The 22,446-nt window shown below is 42.9% G+C and overlaps 1 protein-coding gene across 8 annotated transcripts in view; it reads right to left on the bottom strand.

Moving 5' to 3' along the window:
• Positions 1-14,120, bottom strand: part of elavl3 (ELAV like neuron-specific RNA binding protein 3) — a 45,385-nt gene extending 31,265 nt beyond the window's left edge. For 3 of the 8 annotated variants that reach the window (XM_088603504.1, XM_088603505.1, XM_088603501.1), the window contains exon 1: positions 13,539-14,119. In XM_088603504.1, coding sequence (XP_088459630.1) covers positions 13,539-13,547 — 9 coding nt within the window. In that variant the 5' untranslated portion in view covers positions 13,548-14,119. Of the gene's footprint in view, positions 1-13,538 lie in introns of all 8 variants that reach the window. The other 5 variants (XM_088603498.1, XM_088603502.1, XM_088603503.1 and 2 more) reach the window with 3 other exon arrangements.
• Positions 14,121-22,446: the final 8,326 nt, after the last annotated feature.

The following is a 22,446-nucleotide window of genomic DNA, read 5'->3' as shown; positions in this document are numbered from 1 at the left end:
GAGCCCCACGCCCCACTGCCCTACGCGGAAAGCGGTGTAGCACTGACAATCCATGGTCTGCATTATTGTAAAAGTCAAATATAATGTAGAGAGGCATGGCAAATAAGGGCATAAACCAGGAGACACTGTGACCAAGCAAACTACAATGGGTGAGCCGTAGCATAGAGGCACCTTACAGATTTACTGTGGTTAGATGTGTTGGTTACATCATGAACTCTGACCCTGTTGAGCAATCTTTTCCTTTGTCATCTGAAATCCCACTGCTCTGTGTTTTTCCAAAACAGAAAAAATTTTGTCCTTAACTACTGAAATGACCAAAATAAAGGGGGAGGGGTAAGGGGTAATGATTTCTCTTGATTCCTTCTTACCTTAAACAGAACACACCAAGGTATGGTTCGCTAGTCCTGTTTCTGGTCCCCTGCTGTTTTCCCTAATCTGCACCGAAGGCCTTCCTGTTCCCTGTGTTCTGGTTGTCATGAGCACAGTCTGCAGTGTCCCCAGTGTGTCTGCCCAAGATGCACACAGCGCTTTCTTTAACTGGTCTCTGAACACACTGCCTCATGTGCTTAGTAACTGTTGGCCTTGAACACAGTCTATAATGGCAACTCTCAGCCCAGGTTGTTGCAGATTGTCAAATCATTTAATTTTAGCCTCTGAATCCTTGTTCTTTTTTAGTTACACTCATCTTTACTTGAAAGCCATCCTTGAGTTTTGTTATTCTACCTCTGAGCCATAAAGAAAAGGGATGAGGTATGCTGGTATAATGCTTCCGAGACTCCATATGACAGCACCTTTAGCAAATCTGGGGTGAAACTGCAACAGCTATTTGCTTTGAGCAGCAACATGCCTGTCTTTCTTAAGACCTGCATTAGATAATTTCTTGTGATCTCTGCTCTTTTCTCATGTGGAGTCCATGAGCCGTGAGGCAGTCAATTAACGGAGCTGAGTTCTCAGTGACTGGGGCTTGTCGCAGGTTTATTGATTGTGCATGCGATCCACTGTAAGCCCAGAGCCTTGCAAAGCATATGGAGATACACTGCACAAGAAATCATGTAATTGCATCAATTCACCAAGCATGAAATGGAGAAGACACAAACACCATCCTTACACCATTTTCAATGGAGGTTGATTTAGATGTCAGTGGCTGGAAATCAAAAATTTATACTACAGGCTTGGAAATACTGAATCAAAATCGATTCTTGCCTTTTCTTTTCAGGACAAACTTTCAATGCACCTGGCATGTTTTTTGACATGTTTCATAACACTGGGCAACGAATGCTGTGGAACGCAGAGACATTGCTAGGTCAGCCTACAACACTTTCATATCAGCTAGTTACTTGCCTTTTTATTAGCGACCCAACAAAAGATACATGAAAAGTAGCAACTGACTGGAGGTGGAGGGGCATTGGGTCAGGGAGAGAGAGAAGATATTATCAGAATCAAATGTCCTGTTAAAGTGCAGGATCTTTCTGATGGCAAAAATGAACATGCACAGCAGCAACCTGCAATTTATAAAATGCCCTCAAGCATTTGCCACGATTCCTGCATTGGAAAAATTAGATTGGAAATTGGATAGATGTATTTATCACAATTTCCCATTCCTAATGTTTTGTATATACAGTTAATCTGTAGCTGTAATCCAAGGCCTTGCTGCTTGTCACCTATTATAAACCTTGGCCAGTGGATCTGTCTTCTTCACTCACGCCATCTGCAGCGTAATCCCAATTAAAAAGGAAACTTCATCCCAAAGCAGCGCTGATAATAAATAACTGTTTTGCTGTCTTTCAGATGCATTTATTGTCATTGCAGATCATTAATAGGCTATTTATCATTAAAATGCCAAAACATATGTAGTCATATGGCCACATTAGGATATGTTTGTAGCAAATATCTATGTTACGTTTTCTTGTTAATTTTTTTTAACCCATTCCCTTGTTAATATGAGGCAGTGGTTTTGTTTGACTCAGCATTGCACTCAGAAGGGGAGAGACTGAGGCGGCACATGGGTTTCAATCAGCTTCCAAGGGGTGGGGCGCCCCCCCCCTTCTGTCAAGGCAATGCACATTCCATCTTTTTTTCTATCCTCCCTCCCTCCCCTGTTCTTCTGCTTCCATCCAGCGGACAGCCCTGCAGCTCATGCCTTCACCCGTCCTTGAGCCAGGAAGCTTGTCTTCCTGGAGGGCCGCGCGCCGGAAAACGGGAGACGAGCGCGTCACGCCCGCCGGAAAGCGCGATGCCTCTTGCTGCACGTTTATGCCTCCCTTCCTCCTCCCCTGCCGCCCGCACACAGCTAGAGCGCTTCACTGTGAGCCTGTGTTTTCATCCTGCCGTGAAGCCTCATGCGTGCGCAGTGTGCAAGAAGAGACCAAGTCTTTTGTCATGGCGGTCATCCGCCATACAAAGATTAGGATCGAGGTTTCTTTCCCTTTAAAATATTGTAAGACAGCATTTTTCTTCTTTATAGCAGTGAAAGCAAAAGATATTTGCCTTTGCATTACAGCTTGGATTGCACTGCAGACTTGGGTGGCAGTACTGTATATATTTTTTTAGTTTAGCAGTAGATTAACCAATTTTACGGTGGAGAACTCTTATCCAGCAGTAATCCATTAACTAAAAGCTAAACCGGACTTGTTCAAACTCACGTCTGTTTCGCATGCTGGTTTGATTTTTTGGGGGGGGGTTGAAATTTTGCTTTCCTCATGCAGTTTTAATTGTGGGATTGTACAAATCCGACACACTCCAAGCCCTTTGAAGTTCACAGTGTATCTTATCTTAAAATAGGCCGTGAAATTCCCTCTGATAGCAAGTGGAAAGCCGAGTTCGCTCAAGGCACTTTTGTTTTTTTAACGATTTTGAAAATAAGAGAAAACAAGAAAAAATGTATACAGAAAATACAATCCCAGTGACCTCGGTGTGGTTCATGGCTGTGACCCACAGGCCTCTGCTGGGTTTTAGCAGAGTCTTGTTTGTGGACTGATGGCAAATGTCACGTGAGAGATGGCTCAGAGAGATGTAATGGCTAGCTCAAGAACGCACATCTCACAGCACGCCACGCAGAGGGCTGGTAAAGGCTGCGTGTAGCCCGGGTCATTAATAACAGGATCATCCGGGTTCAAGGGGCAGAGCTGGATTCTGAAGTTTTAAGGACATACTGTACCAAGGTGAAGTCCCAATGAATTTAAGTAGCTTTATACCTGTGCAAAATCTAATCAAGCCAAGCCTTATTGCGCCTGTTTGCCTAGCACGTGTATATTGCTCTGGCCGTTGGAGCTCTACCAATGGCAGAGCAACTACAGTACATATGATTACAACAGCCTGCAGCCAACCAAAGAGCATGGACAGCAGCCAGCACTGCCAGCTCTTGCTACTTCATCTTCTTCGAAGCAACAGCAAGCACGGTATCTTAACTTATATGCAACACTGGATTGATTACAGATGCAGATTAAGCCTTAATTGTAAAACACAAACACAAAGCCTGTTGATTTCAGAGCATTAAAATGCCTTGAACTACACCAATAAACTGAAGAAACAAGTTTAAAAAAATGTGTGTTCTACCCATTTACAGACAGAGCAATAATCTCTTATTAGAACACTGGGCACTAGAACTAGAGGAAATCTGAAAAGAAAAAAGGAGCATTTTATTAATTCAAGCTGCTATGTATACCTTGTGTCACAGGAGACCTGGTTTAGGGATAAGCCTTTTTTCTAGCTAAAATGTCCATGTCCCCAGCATCCTTTATTTTCTGAATAAAATGCATGATTCATTCTATGGGTCTTAGGAACAGCAGCAATAAAGACTCTCCGTCAATATTTAATGAAGTGCGGCAGACCTGCAGAGTGGCCGGGAGGGGGAGTGGGCCTGTTGCTGGCATGCAAACATGGCAGCCACGCTGCACGAACCATTCTGCAGATGCCACTCTGCGTCAGAGTTTAAAAAAGCACTTTGAGAAGTGACATCCTTCCAGCCTTATCAATAAACCTCTTTTACCTTTTAGAAAAAAAAACCCAGAATAAACTCTAAACCAAGAGATTTGTACCCAAGATTAACTGCAAATGTTAGTGTTTTACTAAACTTTCAGTTTCTCTAAATCAGCTTTTTATTCCTTCACAGTTACGTGTATTGCTTTTGTTATTGAGCAACCCATTGAATGAGATTCCTTAATGAGATTCTCTCAGCATAAGTTCTCAGATCTCCTGCTATTAAGCGCTTCCTTCCATAGAAATCTATCATGCACACTCTATCAGAGCACACTCTTCCATTATGCTTAACTTTCTGACTTCACGCTGTCCCTCAGACTCTGTGCTAATCATCAGGGTTCCTTAATTCCCAATAAAAACAGTGAATGTTCCACTCTGCATTTAGTGGAATACTGTAACCTAAAAAGAAACTTTAAATTACACGCATTATACATCGAACAGCACACACAGAATACAGTAAATCTACAGTCTATGCAGTTAACTTCAGCTTCTCATTTTGATAGGATTTCCCTTTATACATTATGTACTGTAGGTATATACAGTATGTAAAAACCTGTAATATGTAAAAAATCAGTAGATATCTCTTACATTATGACTAGCTTACACATTTCATATCGGAATATTTTAAGACTTTAGGATTCGGGAAAATGCATCTGAATTTACGTACTTCTATGTCATGTTTGATTGACTAGTAGGACACAGAGTTTCCATTATAATTCTGGGAGTTACCCAGCTGCGTAATTTACAACTGCAGGAACACTTTTTAAAATAAGCAAAGTGAAACACAATACCTACTAAACAGTTTAAAGGGCTGCATAAACTTTTGCCTAATTGCTGGATTTAAGTGCACTTAACCTTGGCATCTGGATTCTATGTCATTGCAAGTCTTTGCTCCAGCTAATCCTTAATTATTGATGTGATCTGCTGCACCTGGGTTAATTAAGCAATTCAGGATTAATTCGATTCTTAATTCATTGGAAGACTCAAAGTCCTGTAGCAGCACGGCCTAAATGGTTGCCAAGTTAACAGCACGTTTGATGGTTCACTGCAGGTACTGCTTCTCTGTGTTCTCCACAGGTAAATGGCAGTTTGATACCAGGCACGGAGGCAGTAAGGGTCGTTTCAGTTGTCGGACAGTTATTAAGGTAATAATCCACCCCCTATTGTAGTGGAACTGGAAACAGAAATAGGACAGGTGCTTAATGAGAGAGAAAAGACAAGAGCAGCCTTTCATCTTTTCTGTCTGGATTCTGGAGTCCTCTTTAGCCATATCGTTCTCCTTGTATGCAAATAGCCCTTAATTGCACTTGCTTCAAGGACAAAATTGGCCACAGATTTATTGCAGTGCACTCGTATATGTGATAAGTACAGTGCAAAAAGTGTAGTTCGACTACACTCCTGTTGTTATTTGGTGTCTTGATTGAACGTGTCCCATCACTTCCTTTCCTAACGAGAGGCAGCTGTCACAGCTGTTTTGTAAAGCTTAACCCTTTCTCTCCCTTAATTCCATGCATGGGTGCTGGGATTAAGGATAGGGGGTTCAGGCTTTGGAACACTATGAAGGTCGTGCCCTGGGCTTTGAGCAAACCAGGAAAAAGTTAAGAAGGGAAGAAATCATTTTTATCAGGAACACTTGAAGCAGACGTCTCAACCTATGATGGCCCTTGTTGAGTAATGAAAGCAAGGGCTGTGTTAATAGGCGCCAGCAGGCATTCTAAAGCACAGTCAAATATCGAACTTGACGTAACTTGGCCTCCCCGCTCCACCGTTTCTGAGGACAAGCGGCAATTTAAGTGAGTCTGGCCCTGAATTTGGCTTCCGTTTACACTGCTTTCCAGCCCAATGATTCTTTTCTAGGCTTTTTCTTTTTTTATGTTGTAAATAGATCATTGCTCCCAGGCACAGAGCAAAAAAACTGAACCACAGCATTTCCTTACCAATAATCTGATGAACGTAAGATTTCTGTTCTGAGCTGGACGTTGTCCAGGTTAAATGCCTTTCTTTCTCCTTCCCATAAATGATAGATAACTACCTAGACTGCTTATATCTGATGGCCAGTTACCGCTGGGTAGAAGAAAGACGTTTCTTGACACACAAATATCACCCTGTCCCCTGCTGTGTTATTGGTATTCTCAATTGCCGGGTGGGTTGAAGTTGCAAATTTAAACCAGGCTTGTAGATGTCAGTGACCAAAAGCTATGAGTAAAGCAGGAGAAATTATATATGCTAATGACATGCTATTTTCAGTTGCATTACTAATTTGCTTTTTGTTCCCTGAAGTAGAATTGAAGACTAAGCACGGCTTAGCCCGAGTCTTTAAAGTAATGTTGCTCTACAGCTTAGTCATGTGGAAATTTATGAATTTGGGCCGAGTGTGATGCAGACGATATTTATAAGAGGTGATGCATCGCGCAGTGCTGCAAACCTGAGCAAGGTTGATTCAGGATGTTTCTCAGACAATACAAATCTCAGTCGCTTGTTTGGGAAATGCAGGTTCTCTGAAGGACAGGAAGTGTCCAGGTGTAGTTTTGGATTGTCAGCATGACAGCCATACTTTTACACATATCCTGTCATGTTTCCTGTTTATTGTGATGTTCTTAGCTTTAAATGATCTATATGAATTAGACTGTATTCATATTATGTATTAAAATAAGAGTTCAGATCCTGCCTTGTGCTTATCCAATGCTCATTAGGCAGAAGCATTTTCGATACACTTTGCAGAAATGTGGGGACTGAGTGTGCCATTTCTGGTTACCCATGTGTGACAGTCATCCTGCACCAGTTTCTCAGCTACAGCATAGTAACAGACATCCACAGACAGGCTTTAATTTTATTAATGCCTCTAGGTTTATTTCCCTTATTGTTTCAAGAAACCACAGGATATCAGGATGGTGGTTTAACATGTTGGTAAAAACACAGTATGTCTTATGTACCATAAAGTATAGGATGTTTAAGAATGTTGTGATTAATTCATCCTATTACCACATTTATGTTTAAAATAGTTGCTTCTAATTGCAAATTCATATCTAAGGCTCAAAAACCCATTAAGGAACTTAAATGTCTTCCCCCACCTTTCAAAACAATGATTAGCTGAGCATTTATCTAAAACATGAATTCCTGTTCAAAGCAGAAAAATATATTGTATTTTAAACAGGAGGTCCTGAGGTGTTTATTTGTGTTTGTAGATAAGATCCAATTCAACCAAATTCAACTTTAAAAAAATCCCACTTGGTTCAGAGTCCCTGTTTGTGTAAGTGGGTCAGTGTGGTACACTGGGAAATTTATAGGTCTTAATGAAATAATCTTGCAAGGATAACATGAACTGTTTTAGTTTCTATTCTATCAGCATTCCTCCTTGACTGCAGGTATATTTCACTTAAGCCCACACAGAATGATAAAAATAAGGACAGTTATTATTACTGCAATCCTAATGCTATCTGTGAAGACAGGAACATTTTTAATAAAACCTTTTGTACTGAAAATGGGGCAGATTATTTTGAGCTGAAGACAGAATGGTAAAGCTCAAGTTTTAAGGGGCTTTTTGTATACAGTAGATGTGCTGTATTTATATGCATAAAAGAAGATGCATGTGGCCTACCTGACGGGACCATATTTACGTCTGCTTCAATTACATAATGCTGTATAAAGCAATTTTATTGATGCTGATACCCTGGTTTCTTTCACAAAACAGCTGGTTGACGTCCCTGGATCAATTAGTTGCTAACTACCAAATGGGTTAGATGTGTTGAATGGCTTCCTCTCGTTTGTCACCGTTCGAATGTTCTTAATGTGCTGTCTATATCTGTTGCGATAAAGCCGTAAACGTTGCTATTTGTTCTGGTTTTAAAGGTTTTGAGCACAGGACAAACACACCTTGCTGGCTTTAAATTAAAATTAAAATGGACCTAGACCCCCAAAGAAAATTTATTTTTGGAATTCATCAGTAGGTTTTGCATACTGTATTTACATCTGTGCTATTTGCTGGCCTTGACAGTGTAGAATTACATTGTCTCTGTTGTCTCTTTAAGGAAGCTTACGTTCTGCAACAAATACATCTATACAAGTATAAACCTTTGACTTGGCCTTCTGGTTCAGATTTGTCATCTATGTAGAACCTTTGTTTAATATACAGTACAAGGTCTGAAATGGTTTGAGCTGTAAATTATGGAAAACGGCAAGACGACAATATTTCAATTTTCAGTTATACAATAAGTGTATGATGACAGTGAATTCACGAAAGTTGGGGATGAATCCGGTTTCGTCATGTAGAGAATATTTGACTTTAGCTCTTAGTCACCAAAAATGTCCTGATATAGTATTTTAAAAGTGCGCTGCTCCGTTGTTTGCTTTGTATCCTCATCGCGCTTCTCCGTGGCTCTCGGTGAAGGCATGCGGACACACTAAAGATCATCGTCCCCGCCTTCTCCTGGACCAGGACTCCAGGGTTGTAATTGAACTAGCCCTTTTCTTCGCCTGGTGAAAAAGCCAAGATGGACCGAAGAACCAGAACACCGCGATGTCTGCTGAAACCCCTAGTGAAACTTTGCCACCATAGACTAGCCTGTTAGTAAGCTCTTCAGTTTGGTATAAACTGTGGTTTCCATCACGGAGTTAGCGTACCATAGTATTTCGTGGTATTTGGGATGTAAAGGAAGCGATTATGACCGACACTCTGCAAACGTTTAAACTAAAATGCCGAGATTAGAAAAAAAAAGACAGCGATTTGAATTTCTAAGGCGGTGCATGGGTCCCGACACTCTCCCCCGCTGAACAAGCGGTGAAGACCTAGAGACCGCGGTCATCATCGGAAGCAGAGCTCCGCGCACATTCTGCGTCCGGCTTGTGTGGACTTGTCCAAAAACCTTTCCACCAACGGTGGTGTGAAGTTATGACCTTGGCGAGGACTCGCACAGAAACTGTTAAAAACCGGCAGAAATCAATTCGAATGCGTCACAACTAGAGCCCAAATACCAGGACGCTCTTCCGAAAGATGAGCGAGTACGTGCCTAACAGTGCTCGCTTAGCTGTCACGGTATCTTGGCCCCTGCTTGCTTTAAAACATTAAGAGCACAAACTGCTAACAGGGATTTACAGAATCCGTTTATCTCTCTAATGCATCAGCTAGTAGCCTTAGTAGAAATAATTATAAGATTAAACGAAGCAGAGGCGAAATTAAATTAGCCAGATCTTCGCTGCAGTTTAACAGGAATCCAAACACATCAGCAGTCGTGCAACAGAACTGCCAATCTTCAAGCGCAGTATTTCGAAACCTGCTATGTTATTGACACGCTGCCGTATTTTTTTCGTCTCCTGCGCCGATGTTCTACTTAAATATTTTCATCTAATTGTGTGTATATATAAAAAAACTCTTGGCCTAATGAACGCCCTTGACTATAGCTCCGAATTTGCAGTGGCGGGCTGTAATATTTTATACGAATTTCTAATTACGTGGTAGCCATGATTCGCTCATCAATGTCTTGGGGTACTAATGGTTCCTTAACGCGTTAATGTATAAAAGATTAAAGATCAGATAAATGCTAATTAGAACACAGTCTTATTTGGCAATTAGCAGTAATAAAACAGTGTAATAAGGTGAACATTTATAGGTTGTTGATACCAAATGCAGGGCTAGGAATGCGTTTTAAAGAGGTGTGTAGCAAAAATGCTTCCGTACTTTAATGAAACGGCAGTAAACGGCTAACTGGCGACCTGGGCTTGATTGAGGTGATGCGGCTCGTTGGCGTTAATCACCAGTTCGCAGTGCTACAGTACGGATAAACAAACGCATAATCAAATCACTGACAAAAATACTGCTTGGTGTCGGATACACGTTGACAGAAATACTGTATTTATAATGTATTATTCATTTTGCATTATTTTAGGAAGGGATGGGCTTAGTCTTCACAGCCACGTCTGGCAAGGACAAGCTGAACAAGCAACAGCTCGTTCCACCTCACTGGGAATAACTGTGGTAGCTGGAAAAGCGAGATAGTGCGCCATTCACTCCAGCCAACCCCCATAGGACAACAAAGCCTTTTTACCATTGTAGTTTGGACGCAAAAGAAATTTGACCAAGGGATCAAAAATGTACATAAAAAACGCCGCTTCTCCGTATTGTGCCATGTCGGTTGTCTTTTAAACTCTTCTCAGGGCTATGAGCAGAGCCTTAAGGCTCCAGTTTTGCTCGGCCGCGATTAAAATTCTCTCGCCTTATTTATATTGTTAAGACTTATGTTATAAAGTCTGTCTATAAGTCCAAGTCGTCTTTTCTCGCTCACGAACAGGTGAATATTAACGCCTGTCACGGCATAAATCGCGATGCGAAAATTAAAATGCGTGATTGACGAAACAGGCCTTACAGAACTGTTTGCCAATTTTAGGTTGTACACGCTGTTTGTCAAAAACAATGTGTGATATACATGCAACTCGTATCTCCTTCGAGGGTGAACATTCAATGCATGCGTTATGCATATACAGCATATACATGTATATACACTTATATGTGGATGTATGTATCATAATGTTTAGGCTCGGAGATTTCATGAATAGAAAATATGGGGTCTGATTGTTTTTGTTAGCACGTGATAATAAGATTTAGTAAAAGTCTGGACATTGATTTATGTTTTAGCTTGTAACCGGCCCATTTTCTCTCCTTTGTCCCTTGTAGTTTCCACTTTTTAAGAAATATATTTTTCTTACGTAACAAAATACAGGGGTGCTCTGGTAGAAATCTTCAATAGGACATCGGACCTGATTACATCTTACATTCTTAGGAGAACTAATAAAACATGGTATATGTTACACAACATGTTACATGTGCATGTACAGTTCCCAGCTGACGGATTCCTTTTCGTATACACTCACGATAACCATCACGCCAAAGATCCCCATTAATGTAAAAAAAAGCACAGTACACCGATATAAATGCCCTTATAAATATGAATCTACTGTATCTAGCAGAAGTGGCGTCCCCGTGTCCTTGGGCTGTGACCGCCGTGCTGGCAGAGGGGTCTGACTCAGCTGTTTTAGGACCGCGTGGCCAGTCTTTTCTGCATTGTCCGGGCGCGAGCCTCTCTAGGCCTTTCCCCGCAGCGCGCTGTCAAGGTCTTCGTCACTGTGTCACTGAAAGGCGATGTGGTTTAAACCGTGCGACTGGAAACGCCCCGCAAACCCTTGCTTCACACTTCATTAGGCTCAAAGGAAGGATGGGGGATATTTTTAAACAATTTAATTATTTATTTATTTTGGGGGGGGGGGGGGGGTATTTTCTTTGGATTGCCCGATTGTTTTTCGCACCTTGGGACGCTGTTACGGTTCACTTACAGCATGTTTTTAAATGGAGCTGCACAGAGGTCATTTCGGACAATCAAAATACAGTAGCTTGTTTTTTGCCGTTATAACGCTGAGCCTTGCGGAGAAATGAAACGGTGTGTGTAAAACCCGCGTTTATTCTTTTCCTCATTGATGGGGAGTCGAGCTCCGGACGGAGGCGACAGTCGGAGCTTAAACTGTAACTTGTTAACAAAACATATACTATTCAGAGACACCGTGTTTTTCGAGTACAGCAGGGTCTTAGATCGAATTGTTCTGTGGGATTTCAGCGCACTTAAGGCCTATGGAGAAACAGCAGAACCTTTTTTATATTTATATAGAATCTGTGCAGGGGTTGCAGCCTCTGTTCTCAGTCTGATAACATAAAAATATTTTTGTATCACAGAAATAAGCGGGTGTGTTGGGTATCCAGCTGAAAAGTGTAAAATTGAAAAAGCCGCGGATTAAAAACGAGTTTTTATGGGTTTCTCGCCTGCGGTCATGTTTAAGTACAGAAGAATATTTCGATGTCGTTACCCGCTCGCCCAACCCGTCTTAAACAGAGCTTTACACGTTCGTCTTAGACATTTGTTTCTAGCCGATAGCGCGCCTTTTGTACGAGTTTTCCGCCAGGCTCGGGAGCAGACAAAAGGATTCAATTATTTTCCATGCTGACAGAATAAAGCTCAGTCCACCCATTAATTAATTGACGAAGGAGACCGCGGCTCAAGAGCGCTCCTGCAATCCGGTTTCACTGACCGCCAGAGGCGCCTCCCTCGTTATGTCCTCGAAAGGTACCGGGGCTCAAGGACAGTGCCGACACGCCCAGATCTTTCCAGCGCAGGGAAGAAGTGAAAGCATCAGGGGTGTTCTGCCTTTTGTGCCTGAAGAATGTTTCTTTCCATCAGTTAGCAGCGGTACCCTAAACATTTCTATTTCTCGAACCCCTGGTGTATGGGGTCCAGAGCCCTCTCCCCCCGGAGTGTACCAAGAATCTTCAAAGACACTTCTATGTTCAATACATCAGCGCAAAGCAGCATCTGTATGGGTGGATGCTTCGCACAAAGTACAGTAGGTACGAAGGGGACTAAGTGCCCGTCTCCGGCATCTCCTAACAGCGTTCTGAAATTTCCAGCCTATTTACTCAGCCGCATCGCAACTAGAACCCTAAGGAATTTCTTCTTGCTTTGGATTCGGTGCAAAAGTCAAGGAAGCGTAATTTTCCTCTGTCGCTCTTGCTCTGGCTCTCTCCCCGCGCACCCCCCCCTCCCCCTCGAGCCCCGCTCACGCGCGCTGCCTTCTCTCCTCTCTTTCTCTCGCTCTCGTGCTGCCGCGGCGCATCCCGACCCCCTTCCCAGCCTCCGAGCGCTCGCGCAGCCTGCGGGGCACCTCGTTTTGTCAGTAAATAAAAGGAAAACACAAGATTCCCCGGCATCCGCACAAGCAGCCAGCGAAGACCAAGTCATTCTTATGGATGCTGCCCCCGCCTCTGCCGTACAGTACAGCGCGGCTACAGTACAGTACCAGAGCACGGAAGCGCCGCTACATCCGATGCCATATTAAACCGTTCGACATTTCTGCTTTCCCACGGCTCCTCAGGCAGCGCACGTAGGTGGGGAAGATCAGGATCATATCCCCAACCCCCTGTCTTTTCAAACTCAAGGAAAATCTGCATATTTAGATGATTAAACCAATAACCGATAAACACAGAAAAAGACGAGCTGGAGAGGTCGGGGAGGGATGACATGACACAGATATTGTTAGAAATTGTCAACGTCCCGTTCCAAGCCGGATCATACACACACAACACCCAAGAAAAGCAACCAGCCGAGTTAAATTCTTAAGATAAAGGTGTCACCGCTCGCTGGAAGCTCGCAGGACCCAAGCCAGCGCTGCTGCATTGGTATATATCAGATTACTTACACCCAGCTTAATCGTTAAATCCAATCAGTGCTGTCTTTGTAGCCCTGCAAAATGCCACAGCTTAGTTCATTGCATAATGTGCAGAGGAATAAACCTATTTGAGAACATCTGTGCTACATGCATAGCATGTTCCAATATAATTTTGCTTGCTGCTGACGTATGGCTGTGTACTATTGTACATATCCAGTATGTACAGACCATCACCAAAACTGCAACAAATGCAAATCCACCCATTTGCCATAATCACACATCTCAGCCACATGCATGCAAAGGGCTAATTGTGCTCTAGCAGTGCGAGAGAGGGAAGAGAAAGGAGAGATACGTACAGTAACCATTCTTAATGTGCAAAGGAAGTTGGAATTTAGCTCCTTCTGTTGCTGAGGTGGCGAGGCGTTCGCGCGGTTGTGGTTGTGGTCGGCGTTCTTCTTTCAGGCAGGTTGTCGGGGTTGTTGTTTTGTTGTTTTCTGACAGGGGAGGGGGGGGGAGTAAAAAAAAAAGGAAAAAAAATGGGAAGGAAAAAAAAAATCCCGAGCCAAACCCCACACGGTCTTCCAGACAGCCCTGGTCCTCTGCGGCGCCGTTCGGTTTCTCACACCCAGAGAGATCCCGCAGAGGAAAAATCGAAGACGCCGAGCGGCCTTCGTCTTCAGCAGGATGTGGAAAATTGTGCTCTCCAAAGAGACAATCGCAGAAGAAGTGAAATGTGCGTCTCTCGGTGGTGGGTCTCCCCTAGATGGGTGTTTATATATATATATGTTAACGTGGATTAATTCTTTTTTTTTTGGTCAGTCTGTAGCATCAATGTGTTTCTGTTTTTGTATAGCTGGCTCCCCGCTGTCGAAATCCAGGCTCCCTTAAAGGGTTCTACTGCTTGTGTGTCTGTACTGCAATGCAATTCTTCTTTTATGTGTCCGTCTGCCAGGGAAAGGCTCCGGCTGATTGGCTCCTGGCTCAAGGAGGGTGCGGTGACAGCGCAGCCATTAGAGGCTGCTCCCTCCTATCGCAGTCAGTGAAAGCCCATGGCTAGACACCCCCTTTTCTCCCCAATCCCACCCACCTCCTGCCCCCCTCTCTACCCCATAAAACACAAGAGATGCTCCGTTAATGGAACATGCAGAATGGAACTCCACCTGCATTCGGAGAACAGAAGAACAGCGCAGAAGGATTTCACTTCGGCACCGGGCTGCCGGCACCGACGGGCCTTAAGAGGAGCGTTTGTGATGCAGGCGCTTTCAGTTTCAGGAGCTGTCTGATGCTTCGTGTACAGGGAGCAGCTGCAGTTTGCACTGTAGGCCAAGCTTTCGTAGAGCCACAGTACACAGGCTGTTTATTCAAGTGTATTTCAAAAGCAGTGGTCGCCAATGATCGTTAGGATTTTTATAGTTCTCAGTTGTCTTGTTCTTGGTTCAGATCTTATTCATACTTCTTTAAGAAAAGCAGGATTGTGTATGTTTCTTACTTTTTTCTTAACTTTAAGCGTCAAATAGCTTTGGTAGTTCACAATTATCTAAATGTATTGTTTTTTGCCTTTAAGTGGCCTGGACCATTTTTATTTGTTCAAAAAAGTGTGTTTCAGAGCAAAGCTGTTGATCTATTCCCATCCTCAAAGTTCACCTGTGTGAGAAATGGATTGTAGCCTTTGAACGGGGGCTGCCCTTTCTAGCCAATTGCAGGCCTTGGTGTTGTATAATACGAATCGCTGCCCAATGAGACAAAGGCGGTGGAAAAGCCCTGTGCCCCCTAAGCCAATCAGGACTGGAACTGCAACAGAAAAGATGGGTCTGCCCCAGTTGAGAAGGGCAGGTCCCAGTACAGAGAACATTGTTTCAGGTTCGCCATTGTTACCTTGCTCTTCTGGCAGTTGTAATTAGTAATTATTCTAAATTAATACATTTTCTTACAAGCGCAAAAATAGTAGTAAACTGACACCGTGGAGTCCATCTTTGTGATATCAGTTTCTGAATGTTTTTCAGAGGGGTTGTTTTTGCACTACTGGGAGGACAAATATTAACTGGGTAAGCCCTGGTTTTTTAATGCACTTCCACATAGTTTCCTGTTGTCTTCTGGTTCCAGTTTCGCTGTTTATTCTGAAGACATGCGGTGGGTTGACTTTGTCGCGGCCTTTGAGTAGTCCTGTCTGTTCAATACCGAAATGGTAAAAATGTTCAGTTCCTTCAGGAATTTCCTACACTGATTTCCTACATTTTTTAACCATACTTTGATGCCTACAATGTGATAAAAGATATAATAACCCAGCTGCTAAATGGAGAGTATATGAAGTCATTCAGAGTATTTGGTTGGAAACTCTTGGCAGTGTCACACAGCTCTGTGTTGAGTAGTGTCTTTGGGAAGAGTCAAGCTCCATGGCACTCGCTGATTAGTGATCCCTTGTGTCCAGTTGATCGGCATCATCAGCAGATGCCCATATACTGCTAAGCCCTCTTGATCCAGGGAGTAGAATGTTGATTTGCACTCAGAAGATTCACAAGAATATCCCGATTGACTAATTTGCCAGAGTTGACTCAAAGACAAAAGTCGGTGGTTTACGAACCCAAGGTTGCATGATTTGACACAGTCTTATTCTTTTGTCATCTTCAACCTCTGAAATAAGAGCGAAAGACTGCCCAGTGCTCACACCCACCATTCAAAGCGATGTGATGTGATACTTCTTGAGCATCCCTGCATGCCAGCCATGCTGCTCACGCTGCTGTCAAGTCATCATGCACTTGCGCCAAGATGGGCCCTTGCTGTCAATCAGTCCACGCTCCTTCTGCACACATGATTGACAGCACCTATTATTACACACCTCGGGGAAGTGCAGAACCATGCTGAGGATTAGAAATGAGCAGCCTTGACACACAGGATGTGTCCCTGGAGATAAAATGCCAGGCAGAACATGGAGCAAGCACAAACACATCTGAATGTGGAGGCCTGGCTCTTGTAGATTGTGACTACCTACTTCATCACAGGTAGTCAAGCAGGAAATTCAGTTACAGATTCAGCTATGGGATACTATCATTCACTGTGTCTTCCACTATTTTAGGATGCATTCATTTTAATATGTAATGGCTCTGCCTCTTTTTGTAATACTTCTAGGTTTGTTATTAATTTTATGATTTTGTAGTAACAGTTTAGTGTCTTTTTTGTAGTAAAAACATTGGTGCAGCTGTTAGCATTGTTGCCTCACTGTGCTAGGGTTCTGGGTTCAATTCCACACCATGGGTGCTATCTGCATGGAGTTTGTATGTTTGCCTGTTTTTTTTTGCTGGTGGGTTAATTGGTTTATGGGATTAACTGTCCCTGGTGTGACTGTGCCTGTGTCTGTCTGCCCTGTGATGGACTGACCTCCCATCCAGGGTGTATCCTGCCTTGTACCCCAATAATAATAATGCAGAAAGTTTGTTTGAATTTAAATTGGCCCTCTTTTTAAAAGACTTCTACCCCTTCTCCTCGCGTCCATACTTTCACTTTAATACGTTCCCTCTCTCGCTCCTTCTCTTTCTCCTTGCCTTCCTCTCCCACTGTTCAGTTTAGCTCTGCAGACACTGGTTGTTTCATTTCATTTATAATTTATCCCCTGCCCCAGGACAAGATGTGTGACAAATGACCTATTTTTCCATATCTTACATAGCTTTTTCGAGCTGTGCGTGGGGGGGGGATGGGTTGGGGATGGAGTGGTGGTGATGGCAGGGGGGGAGATGTGCTTTTTTTTTCCGGGCTTGTTGAGTTGGAGCCGGGGAACTGGACTGTCATAGGAGGGTGAGGACCTCTGTCGAGTTTTCAGGAAGATGGTGGGGGGGTTTGCCAGTGTAGTCCTGTCACTCCAAGTCAAACCAAGCTGCCTGACCGCACAGCCAGCAGATATCACATGTACTGGCAGCAGGCTCTCTGGCTTTCTCATGCAATGTCCTTTCTGTACATGCACAGTTATGAACTGCCATGCTGTTCAGATGCAAATCAGAGCTTTAAACCACACTTACAAGTATGGCCAGGGCCCTGTCACAGGACGTTTACAGTGAACAGTATATTTTCAATTATATATTTGCTTCCCTCCCATGGTTTGCCAGTGACTGCAATACCGCAATAGTAAACTGTGAACATGTGTGAGGCTCATCTTTAATCAAAGCGTTGTGGGAGAGTGGAACAAGCTGCCTAGCCATGCATTGAAGCTGATACCATGGTCTCTTTCAAGAAACACCCAAAGGGTTACAAACAACAGGAGGTCATTTGGCCCATCTGGCCTTTGTGGTCATTAGTAGTTAATTGATCCAAGGATCTCATCCAGCTGTTTCCTGAAAGAAGCCAGGCTTTCGGCTGTTCAAGTGATACTGTCACACAACTAAAATCAAGTATAAAGAAATGTCTCTTGCGAGGCTACTGCTGCTCCACACTACTGCCTGTAGTGCAAACATTCCCAGAACATTACATAGACAAAGTCCCTGCTGACTTTTCTCCTGCATTTCATTCCTACTGGGTCGTGATGGTTAATAATGCATTTAGCTTTTGCCTGATGTGAGTCTATCCTTTCTTTTTTACAGCAAGCGGTATTTAAGTTTTTCACATTTGGCTGACTGGCCGAATGCTGTACCCATGATAGAAAAGGCAGAACAAGTTTTGCACTGAAGCAAAAAAGCTGTGAAGACTTTCCTGTTGGTGTCAGGAGATAGAACACGTGGGTTTCCACACTTCTGCAAGTGTACTGCATAGAGACGTGGGTGAGACGACAGTACATACCAATGATCACAGATTATTTTCTGTCTCTTTTTGCTGAGCTTCCTCTGTTCTGTTTGGTGTTCTCTACATTAACCTACATAAGACCCCCCATGTCTACTTTTGGAACTACAGTGTCTAATTCAGCTTTATATGAAAGGACATGCGCTTATCCTCTCTCAACACACTTGTCATGTTATTGTGCGTGTTTTTTTAATGACTTATTTATCACACAGCACTGCGAATCGGGAGAGTCACACGGATTAGCTGTGGCCAGCTCTCCTCTCTCAGTCAGACCTCAGTCTCTCTCAGGGCCTGTCTGGGTCGGCGTTCGCTGTTCTGTGATCTTGACCACCTCTTCCTTTCAGCATCTTCAGCTCCGTGGAGAGAAGGTCCCAGGCCAGGCGAGTGCAGATCAGTGAATATTGCACTGCTGTGGCTCTGTCCCTGCTCGTCTGTCTATCTGTCTGTCTGTCACAGCCTCCCTCGGGGGCTTCAAGAAATGCCGTCTTTAATTTTGCATGGAATTTATATACATTTTCTTGATCGATTCCTTTTGTGTCCGTAAAACATTTTCTACATGCGCGCACCGTCCACATGGAGAGCCTGTGCCAGTTTTAAAGACCTGCATTGCTCCCAAAATCAGGAGCTCTTTCTGAAGTGCCCATTGCAACTGGGGACATTTCAAATATTCTGCTGGCCATGGGGTAAACAGGTGCGTTTAACGCACCCCACAAAAAATGCCACAGGGACCTGACAACATGGAGAATTTGAAAACCATGACCGACCCTGACCAAAGACTCCGATGTAAAACGCTCCATTTTAAAAATGTACATCCAGAATCCAAACTCCCAAACATCAACAGGGAACAAATTGCCTGCTCCAGCAGCTGGTTTACTTTTCCAGGGGCACCAGGGGTACAAGCACAGAAAACCCTGTTTCCCAGAGTCCCTGCGGGTGTTAGGGTCAGCTTTCCGTTAGCACCTGATGAAGACAGGGAAAAGGTAGGTGAATTTTTTCCGCTTCGTGGGTTCAGTTAAGTTTTGAAACTCGGAGATGAAATGCAAACCATAAAGTAGCAGAACACTCAGGGGATGGGATTGTCTACACTTGCATTAGCGAATAAGGGTCAGTAGGATCAAATACATTTATTGCTCAGCCTGTCTTCAAGACCCTGTACATCTTAAACCATAAAAAATAGCTAACTTTAATCAGCATTATGCTGTAATGGGAGTAATGTTTATAATTGCTCCATACAACCATGGATGGCACCTTCTTCACAATTCTGTTTTTTACTGTATGACAATTACAGTATGTTAAAAGAAACAAGAATATAACTCTTATTTTAAAACTGTAATGATCTACCTTACCAACAAAGCTTTTTTAACAATAAGAGAAGGATTACTTTTTGTACAATGATATAAGCCCAAGATGTTATCTTTTTTCAACAAGTTATTTGATCCTTATGAAATGAAAATTTTATTTTTTAGTCTTTGTAAATTGAATTATTGTCCCTTTCATTTTATGGTTATTACGTATGTTTTTTTTTTTTCGGAAGTACCAGTAGCTAATATTAGAAGTTCTGCATACATCGGGCTCTTATCTTTAAAAGAAAAGTGTTTTGACTTTTATCTTTGGCTTTATTTAAGGCAGAAAAGGAGAAGAATGCCAAAATGCAAAGTGTCTTGTAGTATTCTGTAGATGGTGCAAATAGAGCCTTTTTTCAAGTTCTTCAGAACAGAGCAATAATTTTTTTTTCAGATTTTGTGCGCAGGTCTTAATGTGGGGAGCATTCTAAAATGCATCAAGTATTTGGAAAGTTGGCAATTGAGGAAACAAGGCCTGACATCTGCTGCATAATTGCTGTCAATGGAGCTAATTTGCCATTTTCCCATCATACAGTTATTGAAAAGCAGGTTGTTTGGAACTCATGCAAAGGAAAAATCGGATCTCTCTGTCCAGAGTGGTTAGGGTTTTCATCGTGAAACAAAATGTTTTTTCATCATCAGTGCGGTTTATTCACTAAGTTTTGCGTTTGCATGAACTGCTTTGTGAGCAGAAAAAGACACCTTTTAATACTTTTGTGAGGTAGCTTTTTAAATACCACTCCTAAGAGGGTTTTGTGACTTTGATGGATGGCGTTCCTGTTTTCAAAAGGGATTTTTTTATTCAGCAGCTTTTCAATGAAATCATTTTTTTCATTAATTCACTTCCTTCATTTTAAATTTGGTATTTACCACTGCTTTTCCTTCTATAACTATGCATCAATTTGCTATCACCAGTTGGTTTCCTTACAGTTTTGTCCAAATTAGAAATTGCTAATGGCGTATGAACGTGTTGTACCTGTGCAGGAGAGAATGAAACATACAGACGTGAGCCTGTGACGTTCCCACCCGTTGGAGCTGTTCATCTTTTGACATGCTGTGAGCCCCACAGTACTTTATAGAAGGGGTTCCCACTCCTGGTCCTGGAGACCCATGCACTTCCTGGTTTTCATTCCAACCGAGCTTAAATACCGTATTTAAGGCTACCGTGAGCTAACAATCTGCTTTATTTGAATAGTAGGAAGCTTATTTTTTCTACTTGAACAATGCTCAATACTCTCACCGTATGCAGCATAGGCACCTTTAAAGGGCAGTAAAAAGTTAGGCCCCTTGCAGTGTGGCTGTTGGGAGCAGACTGATATCTTTAAGTTAAGATCACTTAAGTGGCCCTATACAATTTCTTGCATTAGGAATTTGTCTTTTCGCATACCCCAGCTTGCCCTCCATGAGACACACAGACAGGGAGAGAGAAGCCTGGGGTCAGAGCGCAGGGTCAGCCATTGTACAGCACCCCGGGAGCAGTGGGGATTAAGGGTCTTGACCAGGGGCCCAACGGAGTAGGATTCCTCTGCCAGCCGCAGGATTTGAGCTGGCAACCTTCCAGCCATAGGTGCAGATCCTTAGCAACAGTGCCACCACTCCACCCCTTAAGCTCAAGGGTTAGGTACAGTATCTCCCCTGGTTCCACTTTGTATTGGTTGGTTGTTTTTCTCATGTGGGACATTTTAGCCAAACTACTATATCTGTAATAGCAATGTCAATGTGAAGTGTGTCCAAAACTCCCTGAAACTTTTGGAATGTTGCAGTGGTAAATTGGCATAGCGCTTTGTCGTTTAACATTTATTTTCTTTGCTTTGAAACATGTTACCATACCTCTCTTGAACAGTGAATTTATGGTAAGGATTATAGAGGCTTGGCAAAGCACAGTAAAATCATGGTTGGAGTGTGGTAAGGATTAGAGAAGCATGGCAAAGCATAGTGAAGTCATAGTTCTTTCGTTATGAGCCCACTGTGCTGTATTATAAGTCACTGGGTTTTTGTAAGGGGCAGAAGATGCAGCCTTGTGTTGTAAAAGACTGAGCCCCCCTCCTACAGGGAGAAACAGCCTTCCTGCTTCCTGCTCACAGCCCCTGCCCATCCCTGCCCTCTCCCAGGAACAAAGACAAGTTCTTCATGTTTTCACCTCTCTTCTAAGCCTAATGGATCAAAATCACTTCTTGGACCAAGACCACCTGAAATGTGCTTTTTGCTGATTGTAAATCAATTATCTCCAGTAATCACAGCCCTCATCAAGAATCCACATCCGGGCCCAGTTTTTGAATAAAAAATGAGGTATCGTCAAAACTCATTTTCTTTCTGCTTCCCCTGAAGGTGCAGTTAAGTCTATGCTGGTTTTTTTTCCTAGTCCATAAGTCATATCAAGAAGAGAAGCAGGTTATATAGGAGCCATCTCCTTCTCGTGCTTATTAATAACCATGTCTCCGGCACATCGCGTTAATAAAGTAGTACCTCACGCGGCCGAGAACTAATCGCCTAAGGCGGCTCATCAATGATACATTTACATCGGCTCTGATAAGACAGCTGGAGCATGCCCTGTGTACCATGGTAGCCCATTGCTCACTGTCTATCCCGATAAATACTAACTCTGTGCTAAATTAGAGAGAGCTTCTCCCAGCTGCTGTACAGGCCATTGCATTTCTATTAATTATTAAGTTCAGAAGGACAAAGCCAACGCTTAGCATGTACAGTTAAATGTATGCTGAGTCATATCTTCCTTGTCATAGCGCTGCTCAGATCTATTAAATGTCTGTGCGGTACTGGACTTGTGCGCACTCGAAAATCTGTACCATATTGACTGGAGCAGCAAAATGAGAAGTGAGATCAGCTGGGTAGGTCTGCAGCTTCTTTGTACAGGTAGAAATTGTAGGAGAGAAAAGTCAGATTTCACTCTCATATTAGGTTAAACCCTTTCCTCATACAGATTTACTGCTGTATACCACAGCAAATGTTAAGTACAGTGAAAACATGCTAAGAGTATAGTAAGGCCTCGAGGTGTATAGCAAAGCACAGTGAAAACATAGTAAAAGCATGGTAGGGATTAGAGAGGCATGGCAAAGCACAGTAAAATCATGGTAAGGATTAGAGAGGCATGGCAAAGCACAGTAAAAGCATGGTAAGGATTAGAGAGGCATGGCAAAAC

This window comes from Lepisosteus platostomus, chromosome 13 (genome assembly GCF_059453375.1).
Source record: "Lepisosteus platostomus isolate fLepPlt1 chromosome 13, fLepPlt1.hap1, whole genome shotgun sequence".
In the NCBI taxonomy this organism is placed as follows: Eukaryota; Metazoa; Chordata; class Actinopteri; order Semionotiformes; family Lepisosteidae; genus Lepisosteus; species Lepisosteus platostomus.
This window is presented reverse-complemented; position numbering and strand designations above follow the sequence as displayed.